Genomic DNA, 18,063 nt, shown 5'->3' on the forward strand with positions numbered 1-18,063 from the left:
TCGTCTTTCTGCTTCTCCATGCCATTAAGTTTTTTTTACAGCTTTACTGAGGTATTATCGATACATAAAAAATGGCATATAGTCAAGGTATACTGACCAAAATTTTAGACATGTCTCCCTGACCAACTTTTTTTCAGGTCCTAAATCCAAAGCAACAAATTGTATTTTTAAATGATTTGTATTTCTGTCCAAGCTAACTTCGAAATTCCATAAATGTCATGATTGCACATGAAAGACAGGCTGAGAAATTATCCTCCAAAATCAACTTTTCACATTTTCTTCTATCCTCGGATGTAGGTTACATGTTGATGACTTTGGAAGTTGAGCTTCTAATTGGAGCATAACTATTTTTCTCACGTCTTGCTGTAGCTATTTTCCTCAGAGAAGAGACTCAGAACATTCTTACTATCAGACCCAAAGTGGCAAATAGTGCTGAACCAATTAAATTGTGAAGCATATTTTATTCTGAATTAGCTTTTAATTCCCAGTGCATATTTAACCCACTTTTCCCTAAAACACCCCTCCCCAATAGAATCAATCCTACGTGAAAAGAAAAAAAGAGGAGGATGGAAGGGCATTCAGCTCAATGAAATAAGAATTGGTTAGAGGAATAACCAGTAGGCATTATCAAATGATAATCTTTAACCCCTCAGAGAGTAATTTTATTCAGACTGACAAATTTTTACCATCAACGAGGCCTCTTAGTTTATCAACAATTGACAGAATATTAAAATAAAAGTTAATACATATTTCTTTAATTCACATACTCGCAAAATGTATAAAAATCCTTAAAACTTCATAAATAAGGTTGAGTTGATTCACTTCTGTAAGCCTCTGTGTCTGCAGCTATGGAATAGGCACAATAATAGCATCCACTTTTTGCGAGGGTTAAATGATTTAGTGCATGTTAATGACATGTGGCTCAGTGTCTGCATATAATACATGCTTTTAAAAATGTTGGCTTTGGGGCCAGCCTTGGTGGGCTACTGGTTAAGTTCAGCACGTTCTGCTTCAGTGGCCAGGGTTCAGTTCCCAGGTGCAGACCTACACCACTCATCTGTCAGTGGCCATGCTGTGGTGGCAGCTCACATACAAAAAAAGGAAGATCGGCAGTGGAAGTTAGCTTAGGGTTAATCATCCTCAGCAAAAAAAAAAAAAAAGTTGGCTCTTAGTAACAATAATAGTAAAAAATAGTAGTAGTAACAATGGAGAAATGAAACATTTCAAAATTAACATTTAAATTTGGAAATTTAAAAAAATAAGGTAAGCTCTTTGTAGAAAGTAATGTCCTATTCCTAAAGTGCTTTAAACTAGACATTTCAAAGACAAAAATATTAGGTGATCAATTATTTGAATGTCCAGCCCAAGGAATTTCAAGGGATACAATTAAATTCCTCTCAAACTCAAGAGTTTTCTCTTGAAAGTTTATCTTGTGAGTTTGAAAACTTACAAGAGTTCTCTCACTAAGAAAACAAATTACTCATTCATTCACTTATTCACCTATTTGCTTAAAATTATTTAGTTTTTCCATGCAAAAATAATTCACTAAATAATATGTTATTTTATTATATAATTAGCTATTTAATAATTTTAAAATAATTAATAAATTTCTAAGGAATTTTATGTTACTGTCATAGAAGTTCAAGAGTCCAAAATATAGTTTAAGAAACACTGATTTGGAAAATATTAAATTAAAGGAAAGATGATTACTGTAAATTTGTTTAGCAGAGACTAACTAACAGCCCAATAAGACAGAAGAATCATTTCTTGTATCAGTGTTTTGCTTGAAACACATACATATATTCAAGTATAATGTGATGTTTACCTGTTGGAAAACTAACATGCACCTGGAAATAAACAGATATTTCTATGTTTAATCTCATTTTGAAATATGTATTATTTAACCGTGGGCTACCAGACACTCACAGAAATTGAGTTCAGTGTTTCCTGAACCTGTAAAGAACAAAGCTTTTATGCTTTAGCCCTTATAGTTAAATAAGTGCAATATTTAAAAGTCACATCCCTTTGATGTCACCTTTTTATTTTATCAGTTAACTAGTAGTTTGATTAGAGAACTGTCAGTGTAAACAGAACCTTATTTGTTGACTGATGATCCATATTAGCTAATTTATAAATCATCAATTTTGCAGATATCTATGTACACTTGTACTCATACTTACACATTATATGTGTGATTATTTGTATTATTTTCTAATCATAGTTAAACTTGAAAGAGGATATATATATATATACACACACATATATATTTTTTTACTTAATATATGATTTGTAAACAAACATCATCACAAGATTCTCTCTGCCTACTCAATGAGTCCGACTCTGGGTATTGTGGCTTTAGGCTGGAGGATATGTTTTAATCTACACTTTCCTCTGGTTTGTCTCCTTCTTATTACTTAATCATCCAATGAGCCTTACAGAACTGTCAGTTTGGAAGGCAATAAACTGTGTATGGATTTTTCTTCTTTAGGGTTGAGAAAGTCCCAATCATGGAAGCAATGAAAGAAACTTCCATACACCTAGTACTTCATTTCCTGACAATCAAAGTCATGTGCTAATGATGACCTTAGGCTCCTGGCTACAAATGTGAGCCAGAGCTGACAAATACTCATCACTGGCTCTGCAAAACAATATGTGACAAGTTTTAGGATAAAAACTCAGTTCCTAGCATAATTACTGAGGGACTAGGCAATGTATCATGTGACCTGGTTGTGACAGGTCAAAGGAACAAGGAACTGCTGAGTCCTCAGGGACATTAATATGTCGGGTATGTCGTTGATTACTTGAGGATCAAGGAGGGTTCTATTAAGTTTTAAAGACACAAATTTATTGCTACTAGTTATCCTTCTGTGAAATCCTCCTACAAGCTACGCAAGAAAATTCTCCATTTGTGATTTTAAAAATATAAGATTTTACCACTCCTTATTGAGTTGAACGTTTGGATCAACAGCATGTTAACGTCAGTGATATCTAAGATAACAAGGAACACATTAAAACATAGGAATATGTCATCTAAGAAGGGACACAGAGGAAAGGGATGACTTCAGACAGCTATTCATGGGCAAAGAAATCCAAACATTTTAAAACAATCAACAACCAATGTTTATTGAACAGGCTTTGAGTCAGGCATTTTAACAGTTTTCCTCTCCTAGACAGAGTAAAAATTGAAAATGCTTTGGATTTGTACAAGACCACCAACTTTTTCAATGTATCTTATCCTTTTCACACAGGGGGAAAACACCGTAGTCATTTATACATTAACAGTACAATTCCTTCCTCACAGATGTTGACATTTAAGTATAGGGAGACTGAATGTGTTACAAGAAAAAGGGAGTGAGCTGAAAGACAGTCTTAGAGGTGTCCGTTCATTTGTGTATACACTAATCAGTCACACAGCAGACTATCAGAAGTCTACTATGCCCTAGGCAATAGGGTCACCACAGGTTCTAAAGAAGTCTATCATCTAATATAGAGAAGATCTTCATGAAAACACATCTTTTCATAACAATAGAATGGATGCCATAATGGTGATATGAATGAATAGAATGCATCAGAAGAAAAGATACACTGAAACCTACTGAATGGAGACAGGAAAAGCTCATAGTGAAGGTAGACCTGGCAAAGGGTTGAAGGATGAGTATTTAAAGTAACAAAAATAGCCTCTAATCCTGGTCTTCCTCTTTACCAGCTATGAGACTTTGGAACAAATCAATAACCTCTCTGGATCTCAGTTCCCTTAACCACACAGTGAGACAGATGATTCACCCAATCCCTGAGGTCCGTGATATCACAGTTACAAGTCTACTATTGGAGAATTTTCCAGAAATTATATAATAAGTTGCTAAACTAGAATTATAATCCAGGTCTCCGGAATTTCCATGTTTATGAAAGTTCTAAATGAATTTTTGTCTTGTTAAAGTCATGCTCATGAGGTTATCCAAAAGTAAAAATTTTCAGCATAATTCGGACTCATTTGTGTTCTTTAATGCTTTAGAAAGAAACACGGCATAACTTAAAATCCAGCCTACATCATGAAACTCATGTCTGTTGTTCCTGTCATATCCTCCAGTTAGTCTGCCTGGCTTTCTGTCTCACAACTATGTAAAGCACATTCCTGCTTCTGCCTCGGACTTTTGCACTAGCTCTTCCTTCTGTCTGACAGCCTGTTGTCTTTGCAAGTTTAGCTCTCTCTTGTCTCTGTGGTCTTAGGTCACATTGACTCTTCAGAAAGGTTTTTGCTCACTACCTAATCTATGGTGCCAAGATGCAACCTGGACCTCTCTTTAGCTCATTCTCCTATTTAGCTTCCTTCCGAGCATGCGCTGCCATCTAAAATTATCTTCCCCATTTGTTTTACTGTTTCATTGTCTGTTTCCCTCAATAAAAGAATGCAAGCAGGAATCTTATCTGTCTTGCTCACTGCTGAAGACTTAAGTCCCAGGAAGAATGCTTGGCACTGAGTTGGCATTCAATGAGGGAGAAAGCGAGGGAAGGAGGGCAAAAAGGAACAGAGAGAGGAACACATCTATAAACGAAACTTTGGAAAATCACTATAACAAAGGAATTATTTTCACCTTAATATCAACTTATTTGCTCCATTTCATCATCCAAAAGAAAGTCCATGAAAGCATATAAAGATGTGATGACATCACTCCACATGGACAACGATTCATTTTCAAGCATGAGATTTAATACATTCAATTTTACTTAACATTATATTAAAGCCAAAAAATGAAGTTGGTAAAGAATGGATAAATGGTATTGAATTCATTAAAAGTTATCATCCCTCAAGCAATAAATTTTGAATTTTTTCTTTGTTCCACATGCAAAGTAACATTTGTGTCAAAGCTATATTTGACCACGATTATACAAAACACAAAAAGCCGGCATAAGACGGCCAACCTCCTTTGCTGTTTTCTCTGTTCTCTCTGCTGTATCTCACACTACTGACCACTCCCTCTTTTTTGTAAATTCCTCCTTTTGTTTCAGGATATCATTTTCTTATCATTTCGTTTTCCTTCTACCTATGTAGCTGTTTCTTTTCCATTCTCCTTCCTGAGCTCAGCTTCCTGTAACACCCTTAAAAGAATGGTTCTCTCCAAAATTTCAGCTCTGGTCATTTTTCCTTCTCTATCCCACACCTTTGGTCTCGCATTTGGGCTGATGAATCCCAAATACATATATTTAACACAATCTCTTGTGCTTTTTCATAAACCTACTTGCCGTCTACACGTTCCCACATGCACAGTCCGCTGAAATCTAAACTTGAGGTGTGTGATTCTGCACACTCAACAAATCACTGTAAGGACTTATTATGTACCTGACCCTGTTCAAGCACTTTAAAAAATATTAACTCATTTAATTTTCATAAAACGCTATGAAATAAGCACTATTATTATTCTCATTTTGGAGGTAAGGAAACTGAGGCAGAGATGGCTCATGTAATTTACCCAGAGTCACTCAACTAACAAGTGGTAGAAAGGAGATTTCATCCTGGCACCACCGTCAACCCAGATCTCCCAACCTGAAATCTAGGATGTGTCCTAAACAACTCGTTCTCACCTCACATCGAAGTTGCCACTAGGTTCTAGTGCGCTGTTTCACCTCCTTAATGTTTCCCTAACTCATTCTTTCTCGTTAACTCTAGTGCCCTGGTGTAGTCCTTTACAGTCTCTTTCCCGAAAACCTCAGCAGCCTTCTGACTTTTCACTGCGCCCCTTCTAATACATCCCCACATTGGCAGGAGTCGTATTTTTAAGACCAAATCTAATCATGTCACTTCCCCACTTAAAACTATCCAGTGACTACCCACTGCCTTCATAACAAAATGCAAACTCCTTAGCTTAATGTATAAGGCCAAGGAGCTTCATCTGCCACTGCCATTCCATACAAATCCTGCAGTGCGGACATCCCCATTTCCTACAACTTCCAGAAGGCATAATGCTTGTCCACTAATATGTTCCTTTTCAGATCTCTTCCTTTATCTTTAAACCCCTCTAGGTTGGAAGAGGTGACTCTTCCCTTATTTTTTAACTTATTTGTCTCCACTATTTGAGTGAGACATCTCTTGAAAGCTAGGTTCCCGACTTCTGTTTCCATACATCCAGCTTCTCTCATGGTGCTTGGCACATGTAGGCATTAGCAAACATATGACGAATGGACACACAAGTGAAATACTGTAAGCTTATCTTAAATGTTTTATCAGACTACTGAGACAACCATTGAACAAAGAACGAAATTGAGTTTGGCATTTGTGATGCAGCTGTAGGCCTCTAAGCAAAGCTTTGATCTTAAACTTTCCTTCTAATTCTAGCATTATGATTCTACTCTACTGAAAGTCAATTGATACCTTTTGCCAGCACCAGTTGCCTTAAAAGCAGGACCACCAAGAAATGTAATTCCACAACGTTGGGACTTGGATCAAATGGCATCAGATAGCAGACATACTCTGGCAGTGCTCTGTGCCAATGTCCACATCCATTAAGTTTGATTACTAACTAGTCTTATTATCTATTTCATGTTGGGATTTCTTTAGGGTGTGGTAGAATTTGACAGATGGGTTGAAAGTCTTCCTTCAGGCATAATACACATAGAATTGGGCAGATGGGTTCCAGTAATCAACCTTTAAGCCTGGAACACACAGACAAAGTGGGAAGAAAAGAATACACCATTGTTTGGTAATAGGTAAAAATATAGTTGAGAATGGACAAATCTAAAAATAAGATTTAAAATGTATAGATCAAAACTGGAAAGTGGCATAGCGTCACTTCCCTTCGGAGGTACAGATTTTCAGGCGACAAGTTTAGCAATAACCTCAGAAACCTAAAAACAGCTTATGAAAAAAGACCAATCCTAGCAATAGCAGATGTCAACCTGAAATAAGTTTTCTAGTAACAAGAGCAAGGCTCAGTTTTATTTAATATTTCTATCAGTTTACTGGTTGAGGATTTTACAGAATATTAAACAAATCGACAAATGATATTAATCTTGGAGAAAAAAATCAGAATCCAAAAGGATTTCTCCAGTGTGTAAAGATGAACTGAAATAATAAAATGAAGAGATAAGTAAAAAAGTATTTCACTTAGATCCCCCTAAAACTCAAGAGAAAACAAAATAATCTCTATATAAGTGTACAATGTAGAGATATGTGTTTGAGGAAGCACATATAAAAAGAGTAAGAATTAGAGTTGACAATATAGTTGGCAGGACCAACAGCATGACATGGCTGGACAAAGAAGTTAGTTCAATCTTTGGCTGTATTAATAGAAGAATTGTATCTGTTATGACAGCTGGAAGCTGACTGTGCTGGAGAGCTTCCACTGACACCTCCACTTGCAAGCTCTGTCCTTCCCTACCCTGCTCAGTGCCCCAGGGTGCTGCTGACCTTCACGGACTACATCAATGAGTTCTCCTTTACTCAGAGTTCCAGTTGGGTTTGGCCAAATGGCATCGTGAGCAGGAGACAACAGAGGAGAGTAAGAACAGGATATTTATTCCCACAGGTCCCTCCAGGTACTGGGTGAGTCCCAGCCATACAAGAGGTCATGCCACTGTCTGGCAACCATCTCCACACATCACAATCCCTTCATCTCTGATTCCAGTAAGGACTTCCCTATCTTGCTCCTTGGGGGCGAGGGGTTGTACGCGCGCTGTGCTGTTACTAGCCCTGGAGTATGCCCCATGCCATTTGGACTGTTGTAAATGGTTCCTTCATTAAAATCTCCTCCAATTGTCCAATTCAGTATGACATTTATTTCCTCCAGGCACCCCGGCAGATAAATCAACATTTATTAAACACCTACTATTTGCCCAGCATGTAGTAGGAGCTGTTACATTTATTGGTTTCAACATCCCTCTGAAGAAGGTTCTATTGTTGCCATACACCTTACAGATGAAGAAATGGAGGTGTCCAGAGGCTGACTTGCTTACAGTCAAACAGCAAGTAGGTGACCAAGCTGGATCTGATCCCAGGCACCTGACATGGAGCCCATGCTGGTGACTGCTATACCCATTTCACTCTGCTCAGAATAAGTCAGGGCCCACCCGGGAATAGTTCTTTCCCCCGGCTTCAAACTTTCAGAGGCATGAAACAAAACAGAGATGCGTTTAGAGGCAAGGCTAGGAAAAGTGAGGGGATCTCATAACTCTTAGAAATGTGGAGGGAATGTAAATTTGTAAAAACCTTTCTGGGAAGCAATTTGACAATATGTATCAATGACCTCAAAACATGCGTTTATCCTTACGCCCATCAATTCCTCTTATAAAAGTCTATCCTAAGGAAACAATCAGGGATACGAATAATAATTGAAGTGCTGAAATGTCTGTTGCAGAGTAAGTCACAAGGACAAAATCTGAAATAATCTAGATGTGCAACAATAGAAAAATGGTTAAATAAATTATTATATATGTAGGCACACATATACATACACACATATGTACTCATATATATTATGGAATACTAAAGCAATTAAAATTGTTTCTTTGAAATATAATGAGTTGAGGAAATTCTCACACTGTTAATATAGGACCCAAAAGATTATCAAACTGTACATCCTACATTTAAAGTGAGTGTGTATATGCGTGTAAGTGTAGTAAAAAAAATGATTTTAAGACAAAATACAAAATATTAACTGCAGTTAGCTTTACATTTGGGAATATGAGTGACTACTTCATTTTTCCTGTGCAAGTTTCTGTTTTTCTTTATTTTCCAGTTTTTTTAGAATAGACTGAAAAATGAAAATTATTTTAAAACATCAATAACTATGATTAAAATGATATAACTATATAAACATAACAATAACTATGATGAAAATAGCTATGATTTAACTGTGGTTAAAATAATAGGAACTGCATAACCTAAAAAAGAGAAGGTTCAGGAAACTGTGAATGAGGGGCTGTCACAGGGAAGCGGGTTGACCCTCGTCCTGTGTGGATCAAATGGAAGAACCTGAACCCACAGAAACTGGAGGAAGAGAGACTTTGACTTAATAGAAGGAAAAGAATTCTAACGAGAATTTTTAAAGCAGGAACAGGTTGTCTCAAATTTTTCTGTCACTAGAAGTACTCGAGAAAAGCCTTGACCATAATTTTTCAGGAATTTTCTCACAGTGATTTAAGCTTTGGACAGCTATTTAGGCCTAGAATTCTCTCCCAGCAGAGATTCTAAACTTTGAATGATACTGAACAACAATATGTAAATATTTCCTCACCATCAGAGATTTATTTCTTTGGGATAAGGTATTATTGCTCCTGGGAATTCTCTTTTAATCTCCTTTTTGGGGTCAAAATGGAAAGCCTTACTAAGTCCAAAAGTAGTTCGTTTGGGGGCAGGAGATATGTTTCTTTTCATCATTGTACACTTATTGCCTACAGCAGTTCCAAGTACACGGTCCACCTATAACAACTCATGTCTTCTGTTTAAGTAAGACAATGTACCAGACTCGTTAACACACGACTCCAGATCCACTCCCTGCTGCCTGCCCCTCAGCCTCAGCAACACGCCTCACTTCCCAGCTGGAGAAGCCCCATCTCCAGGCACGCCTTGAGTCTCTGGCCCCTCCACCAGCTGCCCAGGGAGGCACGAAACATAACAAAGAAAGACACAGGAGTTAATGAGTTTCTCCTTCACTCTTCTTCTCCCTGCACTCTAGCTGCCCTGTGATCATCTGCCCCAGTAAAGCATTAACACTTAAACTCTGCTTTCAGGAGTGTGTTCCCCAACGATCTGCAGTAAGATAGCAATTGAAATTATGTTGTGGTTTAGTTGATGAAAGGCTCACAAATCCATCCTATGAGATCTTCTGAAAGAGGGAGACACAGGTAAATTCTCATCAAAGAACTAGAGGGAGAATTGATCCGTAGCTTAGAGGAGGCAAAAAGAGCCCTGAAATGAGGAACAGCATGAGGACCCTGCAGCCAGAAAGACAGCTTGATGACCGTGGGTGGATATAGAGAATGACCAACAAAAGCTACCTCTGTCTGCATCTAAAGCTTGCCGAGGACAAGCTTTACTAGTAAACTCACTCCCTGCCTTAGCCCTCCCCAAACTCCAGTAAGCAACCTGCTGGATGATACCATCATTTCCCAAGGCCTTTCTCACAGTTTGATTCTCATCATGCTCCTAATCTTTATGCCCTTTACTCACCAACTTTCAGCTCGCCACCTGCAATGACCATGCACGCCACACTCAGAATGTTGCTTCTGTCCACAGGGAATTCTAAAGTCCCCATCACATAGAGGCCTTTGAGGAATGGAAGATCTGTATCCACAAGGACAGTCCTGTCTGCAGAAGAAAAAGAAATTGCTCAGACATGTAACCAAAACAAGAATCACCTTCTCTCCTCCAATGATTTACTCTGGGGTTCTCCAGGCAATTCAGGAGCTGCTTACGTTGCTACCCATGCCAGGACAGGTGCAGTAGTAGTTTGCCAAAGGCTGGGCCTTAATAAAGAGGCAGGGACAAAAAGGAAAGCATGATTAATAAATTCTGCCATTCTTTCACATACCAATGTTATGGCCAAAAGGCACTGTTTATGCCCCAAACAGCAACCCCAAATTTACTTTAGTGAAAACATGCAAGTGAGCTCCCCACCCTTTGTCCTTGTCCCTTCACTTTGGCTCTGGCTTCAGAGAGGTAGAGAACCACAGATATGACCTTGGTCTCTGAAGTTAGACTATTGGGATGTGAATCCCAGCTCTGCTCCTTACCAGCTGTGTAGACCAACAACTTTACCTCTCTGTGCCTCAGTTATATATTCTGTGAAATGCAAATGATAATGAAAATACCTGCTTCATTCACAGAGGTTTTGTGAGTGTTAAATAAGTTAATAGATCTAAAGTGCTTATACAGTATTAGTAAGCCATTCTCAGCTTCCCAATTCCCATGATGTAAAGCAAAGTATCTTAATAAATGCTGGATATTGTCATTATTTGTACTGTTGTCCATTAGCTTGGCATGCTTGTAGAGCTCATCAGACAACTTAAAACCATTATTCTTCATCTCCTCTTTCATAAAAGCAGTTTCCATACAACTTTAGAAGAAAGACTCATAGATTTTGTCTGCAAGTAACAATAGAGCCATACTTGAACAAAAATTCTCATTTAAAACAGTAAACATTTTATCTGCCCAAGTACTAAGTGTTACTTTCTGAGGTTTAGTAGTAATTCAACAATAAGTAAAGGTACCAAATAAATGTTTCTGCTTAAATTTCAAGTACCATAATCACTGACACATGTAAACATTTTTAAGAAATTTCATTAACATAATCTCATGTCTCCTTCCAAGAAATGATGCCCTTTGCTGTTCTTAAGGAATTGCCCCCCAAATTAACTTCTCACAAGTTGTCTTTTCTAGTCTCTGCCTACTTCCCTAGCTATAAGACTGTCACATCTTCCTGTGGCAGAAACTACAGAGTTGTAAACCAAATGTTTCCCTTTTCCTCCTGGCTTCACACTTATACTACCTTTCCCAGCCTCCTCTGTAGTTAGATGAAGTAATGCGACTGAGTCGTAGTCAATAAAATGTAGGCAGAATTGAAGTGTGCCACCCATAGGCCTGCTCCGTAAATTCTACATGAGCTCTCTCCTTTCCCTCGTCTCTCAGTTGGACAGTAGAAGAGTGGTTCTCAAGATATGGTCATGGTACAACAGCAACAGCATCAACATCACCCACTCATCCATCAACATCAACTCAAGTTTTAGCTCTGCTAGTAAGCCCTTCCCAGTTCCCCTGCTGGATCCACCAATTCCCCCGTGGACATCTGTTTCTCTTTCGCTCTCCAATGATACCTGGTACATTCTTATAACAGAACCCTAAAACACATTATTGTAATTACGTACAAAATTATTATATGTAAGGAGGCAACGGTCACTGGGCTGGTCCTCAGTGTAACTATGTCTTTCTCTTTCACTGTTACTCTCATAGGAGAAGAGACCATCCATTTTTAAAAATCCCTAGTGCTTCCTGCGATATCAAAGACAAGGATGTTAAATAAATGCTGCCCAGATCTGTTGAGTTTAGTTCCTTGGACACCTTAAATTTAAGAGTTTACTAGTGACTGACATAAAATGAATAATCAGGCTAAACAAACAAAAATAAATATGTACTTCAATTTCATCTCTGGTGCTTTTTAAAACATTCAAACAAAATAGTGAAATATCTAGAGAATGTTCTAGATTTAACATACATTTTATGGATTCATGACTTTAGTATGACTTCAAAAGCAAGACAGAAATTATTTCAAGCAAGTACACTTAAAACAAAAGTTCTATACAAATGGCCTTTATCTGCTCCAACCTACGGCCGTTCTACCAGCGTTTGGCTATTGAGCCTGATTGTACCAAACAATTAAATTGCTTCAGCCAGTACTTTCTCTCATCCACGGAGGATTCAAACACACACAAAAGCACGATAATAGGCCTCTTTTAAACATACTTCTCGGTTAAAATATGACAATTACACGGAATTTCAAATTTTCCCTTTAGTCTTTATCACATGCCCTCTTAGAAGAAATTTTTTCTTTTAATTACCCTGCCCCCTCCAAATATACCAACAAATTTCCCACAAATCAAAGATAGCCTATTATAAGCTCCAATGAGAATAGAGACCACAGCTGCCACTCTCATTTTTATTTTCTCATCGCCTAGAACAATAGCTAGCATATAGTACGTGCTCAAAAATAACATTAAAGAATGAGTGCACACACACACACACACACACACCACATATGAAATCCAATAGCTATCAACAGAAAAGTATAGGATGAAGAAAAAAGCAAAAACATTGCTCTTATTTCTTTCAGCGCCACCTTTCACTTTGAAATTTCTTGAATCCTTCTATTCACCTTTTCTTCTTTCCTCCTTTTCTTCCCCATGATGTGCCAAATAATGTTGGGTAGTAGGAACTCAAAGATAAGTAAGACATGTTTCTCATTATCGGATGAAGACAGATAAACAAATAAACACAATGTGATATACTTGAAATGACAATATACTTTTTCATTATATGGAGCTTGACCCCATCTTTAATCCCATCTACCTCAAAATGGAAAATCTATCAATGTGCCTATTATACCAAGATGAAATAAACATATGCCCTATAAAGATTTTTATAAAGGAACTCTCCTTGTATCACAATAACAGAGATTACAACTGTCATTGCAAGTGACACAGGCAAAAGAACTCTTCTAAGGTGGTCCAGAGGAGACTGGATGCAGGACCAAATTGACCAGCCATCAGCTATAGGAACAACTTGTAGAGGATTTTTCTCTGTTCCAGGTGTAGAAAGTTAGGATCAATATGCCACGTTCTCTAGAAGTAGCATCCTTTCCATGAAATTACTCAAGATATTTCAAAAAAATCACTCAGAGTCAGTTATATATACAACCCACTTAAAAACACAAATGACGGATCACCTCTCACTTAACTGTGGCCCAATGCTTTTCAACTTGCCTTGACTTGGCCAAGGCTATTCCATCCTACTCTGTCAGTGACCAATCTATCCTACTTGAGAGAATGAGCACTGGCATATGGAGGGAACCATCTGGAATTTCAGTTGCTCAATGGGAGGCTGATGGGGGAACAGATCTGGAAAGAGACTCCAAAACGAATTAATGAGTACCAGATGTAATTAAAGACTGCTTTTCCCCCCAAAGGAGCTCAGGACCAGCCACGGGGTGGTGCCTCTTGGTTCCAAATTACACCCTCTTTCCACTTGTTCATCCATCAAGCACTAAACATCCTACCATCTTTATTCTGGGATCTTTTGCTAAGCCGTGTTTCGTTTTGTTTTTTCCTGAAAGGGTTGTATTTTGACAATTAGAAGGATAAATCTTTAGAAATAATATCTGGAAAGTTCACAATAATGAGGAATCACCTGAATCTGTCCATGTATCAAATGCAACAACAAAAATAACAACAACAAAGAGGCTTTAGCCTTCTATAAACGCATTAGTTACCCTTAAGACCAGAAAGCCTGAGCCGAATCAAAAGGCAGATGTCTCTGACAGAGGGCTAGGGCTTCTTTTGTATTAGGAATAATCTGACTACCATAGTTACAAAGCATTCCATATACTTTCAACACTTGATTTAAACTCAATTTTTTTTCCAGCAAAGCCAGGGAATCAAGGTCACTATTGTGTAGCATTCCAAGGGCCTGACACTTGTCTAAATCCTGCAGAAATGAGATCAAGGGCGAAGGGCACAGATCCTGGGAATAATGATGGGGTCACATGAACAGGCATAATTTAGAGCAGGCAGACCCACTGCTTGTATGGTACTCACTGTATCAGGCCCCATAACTTAGGTGGTGAAGACAGTTTCCACTACAACCCTGCTATTGTCGGGAACACAGTGGACACCAACTTTGGACATAGCTCAGACTTCTGAGGGAGGGTGATGGCATGCAAAGGCAGAGCAGGACATACAAGGACTATTTGTAGGCTTGTTATTTTCTTGTACCTTCCATAATTAACGAGTTTGTTTCTACATTCACTCTTGGCCCCAATACTTTCCCATAAATATGTGAACCCATGGAAAAGTAAGTTGCAATGCCATCTGAATCACTTTAAAATGATTCAATCTTTCTTTTTAAACAGAGAAGAATATTTTTAACTCTAAAGTGACTAATTTAAATATATATATTTACAAATGGCGGCGTTTTCTTTGTAATCTTGTTTAACTTTTGGTGAATCTAATGATTTATCCAAATATTCTACCACATTTTATGAGGACGGCTGGTACATCCAAAATAAAGTACTCCTAAAATAGAATGGAAGTTCTCATACATAAATAGTTCGCAGGAATGAAAGGTTAACATGATTGAAAATTAGTGCCCAGGAGACTAATTTAGAGAGATGATTGTATTTGTTTACCAAGAATTCATTCTCTTGTAGAAAGCGCAGAATAAAGAAGTGCTAGAAGATAAGGATGTATTCTTTCTATAACTAAATTCTTCTCAAAGAGCTGCTAACTTTGTTGCCTGCCTTTTGTTTTTTTTTTTATCAAATCCACACAGGTGGTTTCTTTATTCTACTCTGCCTATCACTTTTTTCAAACTGGTCTTAAAACCAGGCAGAAGAGGCAGTTTTCAAAGTGCCCAGAGGCACAAGATCCAAGACTGAAAGCCAGCTTCCTTGACCATGAAGAACACCCATCCGCCTGCCTGGTGCGGTGTAGGCCTCCTCGTTCTCACCTCATGGGAAGGGTCCAATTTAAACTCTGAGTAATACCTCCTCATCCACTCCCCACAGACACTCTCTTTGTGTCTTTCTCAATCACATACAGACATGCGAAATTCCCGTGGTAGAATCAACATTTTAAATTATGATATTTTAATTGATCAATAAAATGTTTAACATACAGTGTTTATCTCTTCCTCTAGCCTGTACCATCTGTTCTTCAAAAATATTTGGTTCTACTTAATAGGGAGGTCTTTAAGTAAAATTACCAACTGTATCAGATCAATCCTCTGAATCCCCAATTCTGAAAGTAAAATACAGAAGGTGCTGTGTTCACAAAAACACAAAAGAATCTGTGCCTTCTCTCATTCCAGGCTTGCTTTGTTTTGTTTTGTTTTTAATCTTGAGATGCCCTTATGCTGCCGTTCTCCCCATGAAACCTCAAAGAATTCAGAGTGGCCAACTTAGTGTTGCCTTTCTTGGGGAAGAATTTTAATATAAAAATTATTGATGTATAATTGACACACAAAAGCTCCACAAATTTTATGTATACAACTTAATGAGGTTGGAGATAAGTATACACCCATACAACTATCACCATAATCCATGCCATAAACCTATCCATCCTCTCAAAAAGTTTCCTCCCATCCTTTTTATTTATTTGTTATTATTATTTTGTGATGAGAACACTTAACGTAAGATCTACCCTCCTAGCACATTTTTAAGTACTATATAATACAGCATTGTTTATTATAGGCACTCTGCTGTACAGCAGGTCTCTAGAATGTATTCATCTTGTGCAACTGAAACTTTGTACCCTTGACTAATACCTCCCCACTTCCCCCTCCTCCCAGTCCCCGGCAACCACTAAAGTTAAAAGATGAGCAGAGGAATTGAATAGATATTTCCTCAAAGAAGACACACAAATGGCCAACAGCCATATGAAAAGGTGCTCAGGATCACTAATCATCAGGGAAATGCAAATCAGAATCACAAAGAGATATCACCTCACACCTGTTGGGATGTCTGTTATCAAAAAAACAAAAGATAAGTGTTGGCAAGGAGTTGGAGAGAAAGAAACCCTTGTGCACTGTTGGTGGGAATGTAAATTCGTGCAGCCACTCTGGACATCAGTATGAAAGTTCCTCAAAAGATTAAAAATAGAACTAAATATGATCCAGCAATCCCACTTCTGGGTATAAACCCCCAGGAAATGAAAAGAGGATCTCAGAGAGATATCTGCACTCTCATGTTCGTTGGTGTTGCCATTTGAAACAGGTCCATGGGGATCTGCTTGCTCAGATGGCTAGAGTCTCAAAAAACCCTAGACCTTGCAATCCCCAGAAGACCTCAAAATGAAGAGTATGCATTCATTTTTTGCTCAAGCTTTCAATTGTTTCTTCTAACTGGAAAAAAAAAAAACTGTTAAATTCCTTAAAGATAAGATGCTTGTATTCTATTTGTTTTAAAAATTTTATACATTATTTCACAAATGCATAATTGATGCTTAAGAGAGAGCTTAGAATATAGTATCTGAAGAATAAATATCGAGTAAACCTCTATTCTACATTTTAATATGTTGTATCAAAATTTATAATTCTGAGCTAACTAGTCTGTATTTTATGCTCCTAAATTCATAAAGTGCTTATATTCTATATAAATACAAAAATTACTTCTGTAGAGGTTTTTACTGTTCCCAGCCTTTCCATATTTTCCATGATGATCTTGGTTAGAAATTCCCAAAACCTTTAAGAATTTTTTTGTAAATTCTAATAAATTACCTTTATTCAATGCAAAGAGTTCTTGTTGGGATTTCCAAAATAAGTTCCTTTCCTCTTGAATTCAAATACTGTCCCAGAGACTGTGAAGTTCCTAGAACTTTTATTCACAATTCTAAGTATTTCAACAATAATATCCATTTTTCATAACCTCTGCCCAAAGTCCCAATACTCTAAAATGTCTCCATGCTACCTGGCAAAGATACTGAAATCCCCATCCTTGGAGTTAATCCCTCTTTTCCATCCAGGGATCTAGATGTCCCCAAGAAAAGAATGATATATAAGGAAAAGCATTATCAGTGACCAATAAATATATTCATTCATCCATTCGTTCACTTAGTAAATACCTTGTCAGACACTGATATATGGCAAAGAAACAAATATAAATTTAAAAAGGCTCCCACTCCACATAAGGAAGTAAATATTTTTACGAGATTGATCGGGTGAGATTTGGTGGAAGGAAGAAATAGATCTGAATCCTTTTTAGTATTTGCTTCTGACACCAACCAAAACAATCATGGCAAGGCCCAGCAATACTTCAAAGTGAGGAAGACTGTATCTGTTTCTCTCTTCATTCCAGTGCCCATCCATCCGAGAGAATCCAGTGCCTTCATTTGTTTATAACCCCTTAATGGCCAGAATCCCACTGATGCCCCCACCTACCTACAGTCCACATATAATTAGAGTCTAAATAGTTCTATAGTTCCAGTCATTTCTTAACTGTGTCCCCATACTCTCCAGGCTCCTTTGACTGATACCTGACTGATAAAGAATTAGAGTAGGACAAATGCACTGGCTGATTTACCTATTACTGTTTGCCCAAGAAGAAACCTGGCGCAATGGGATGCTCACCAGATTAGAATCCAGACAGAACTAAGTTTGAATCCCAAATAAACCATTCCTTGAGAAAATTACTTAGCTACTCTGAATTTCTGTTCCTCAAGTAAAAAATAAGAGAACTAATATTTCATGGGGGTGATAATAAGGATTAGGTAAGATACCACATATAAAATTGTTAGAGAGCTTGGCACATAACAGACATAAAAGGATTAGCTATCACCTGTCATATATCCAACATATATTTTTGACTG

General features: G+C 37.6%; 1 protein-coding gene across 3 annotated transcripts in view; it reads right to left on the reverse strand.

Annotated features, from left to right (window-relative positions):
• Nucleotides 1–18,063, reverse strand: part of PKHD1 (PKHD1 ciliary IPT domain containing fibrocystin/polyductin) — a 414,808-nt gene that overhangs the window by 141,375 nt on the left and 255,370 nt on the right. For all 3 annotated transcript variants that reach the window (XR_011529807.1, XM_070584791.1, XM_070584792.1), the window contains exon 52: nt 10,163–10,300. Coding sequence is in view for 2 of the 3 variants with exons in the window: in XM_070584791.1 (XP_070440892.1) it covers nt 10,163–10,300 (138 nt within the window). In the remaining variant the exon portion in view is untranslated. The remainder of the gene's footprint in view (nt 1–10,162; nt 10,301–18,063) is intronic.

This window comes from Equus przewalskii, chromosome 19, assembly GCF_037783145.1.
Source record: "Equus przewalskii isolate Varuska chromosome 19, EquPr2, whole genome shotgun sequence".
Classification (NCBI taxonomy): domain Eukaryota; kingdom Metazoa; phylum Chordata; class Mammalia; order Perissodactyla; family Equidae; genus Equus; species Equus przewalskii.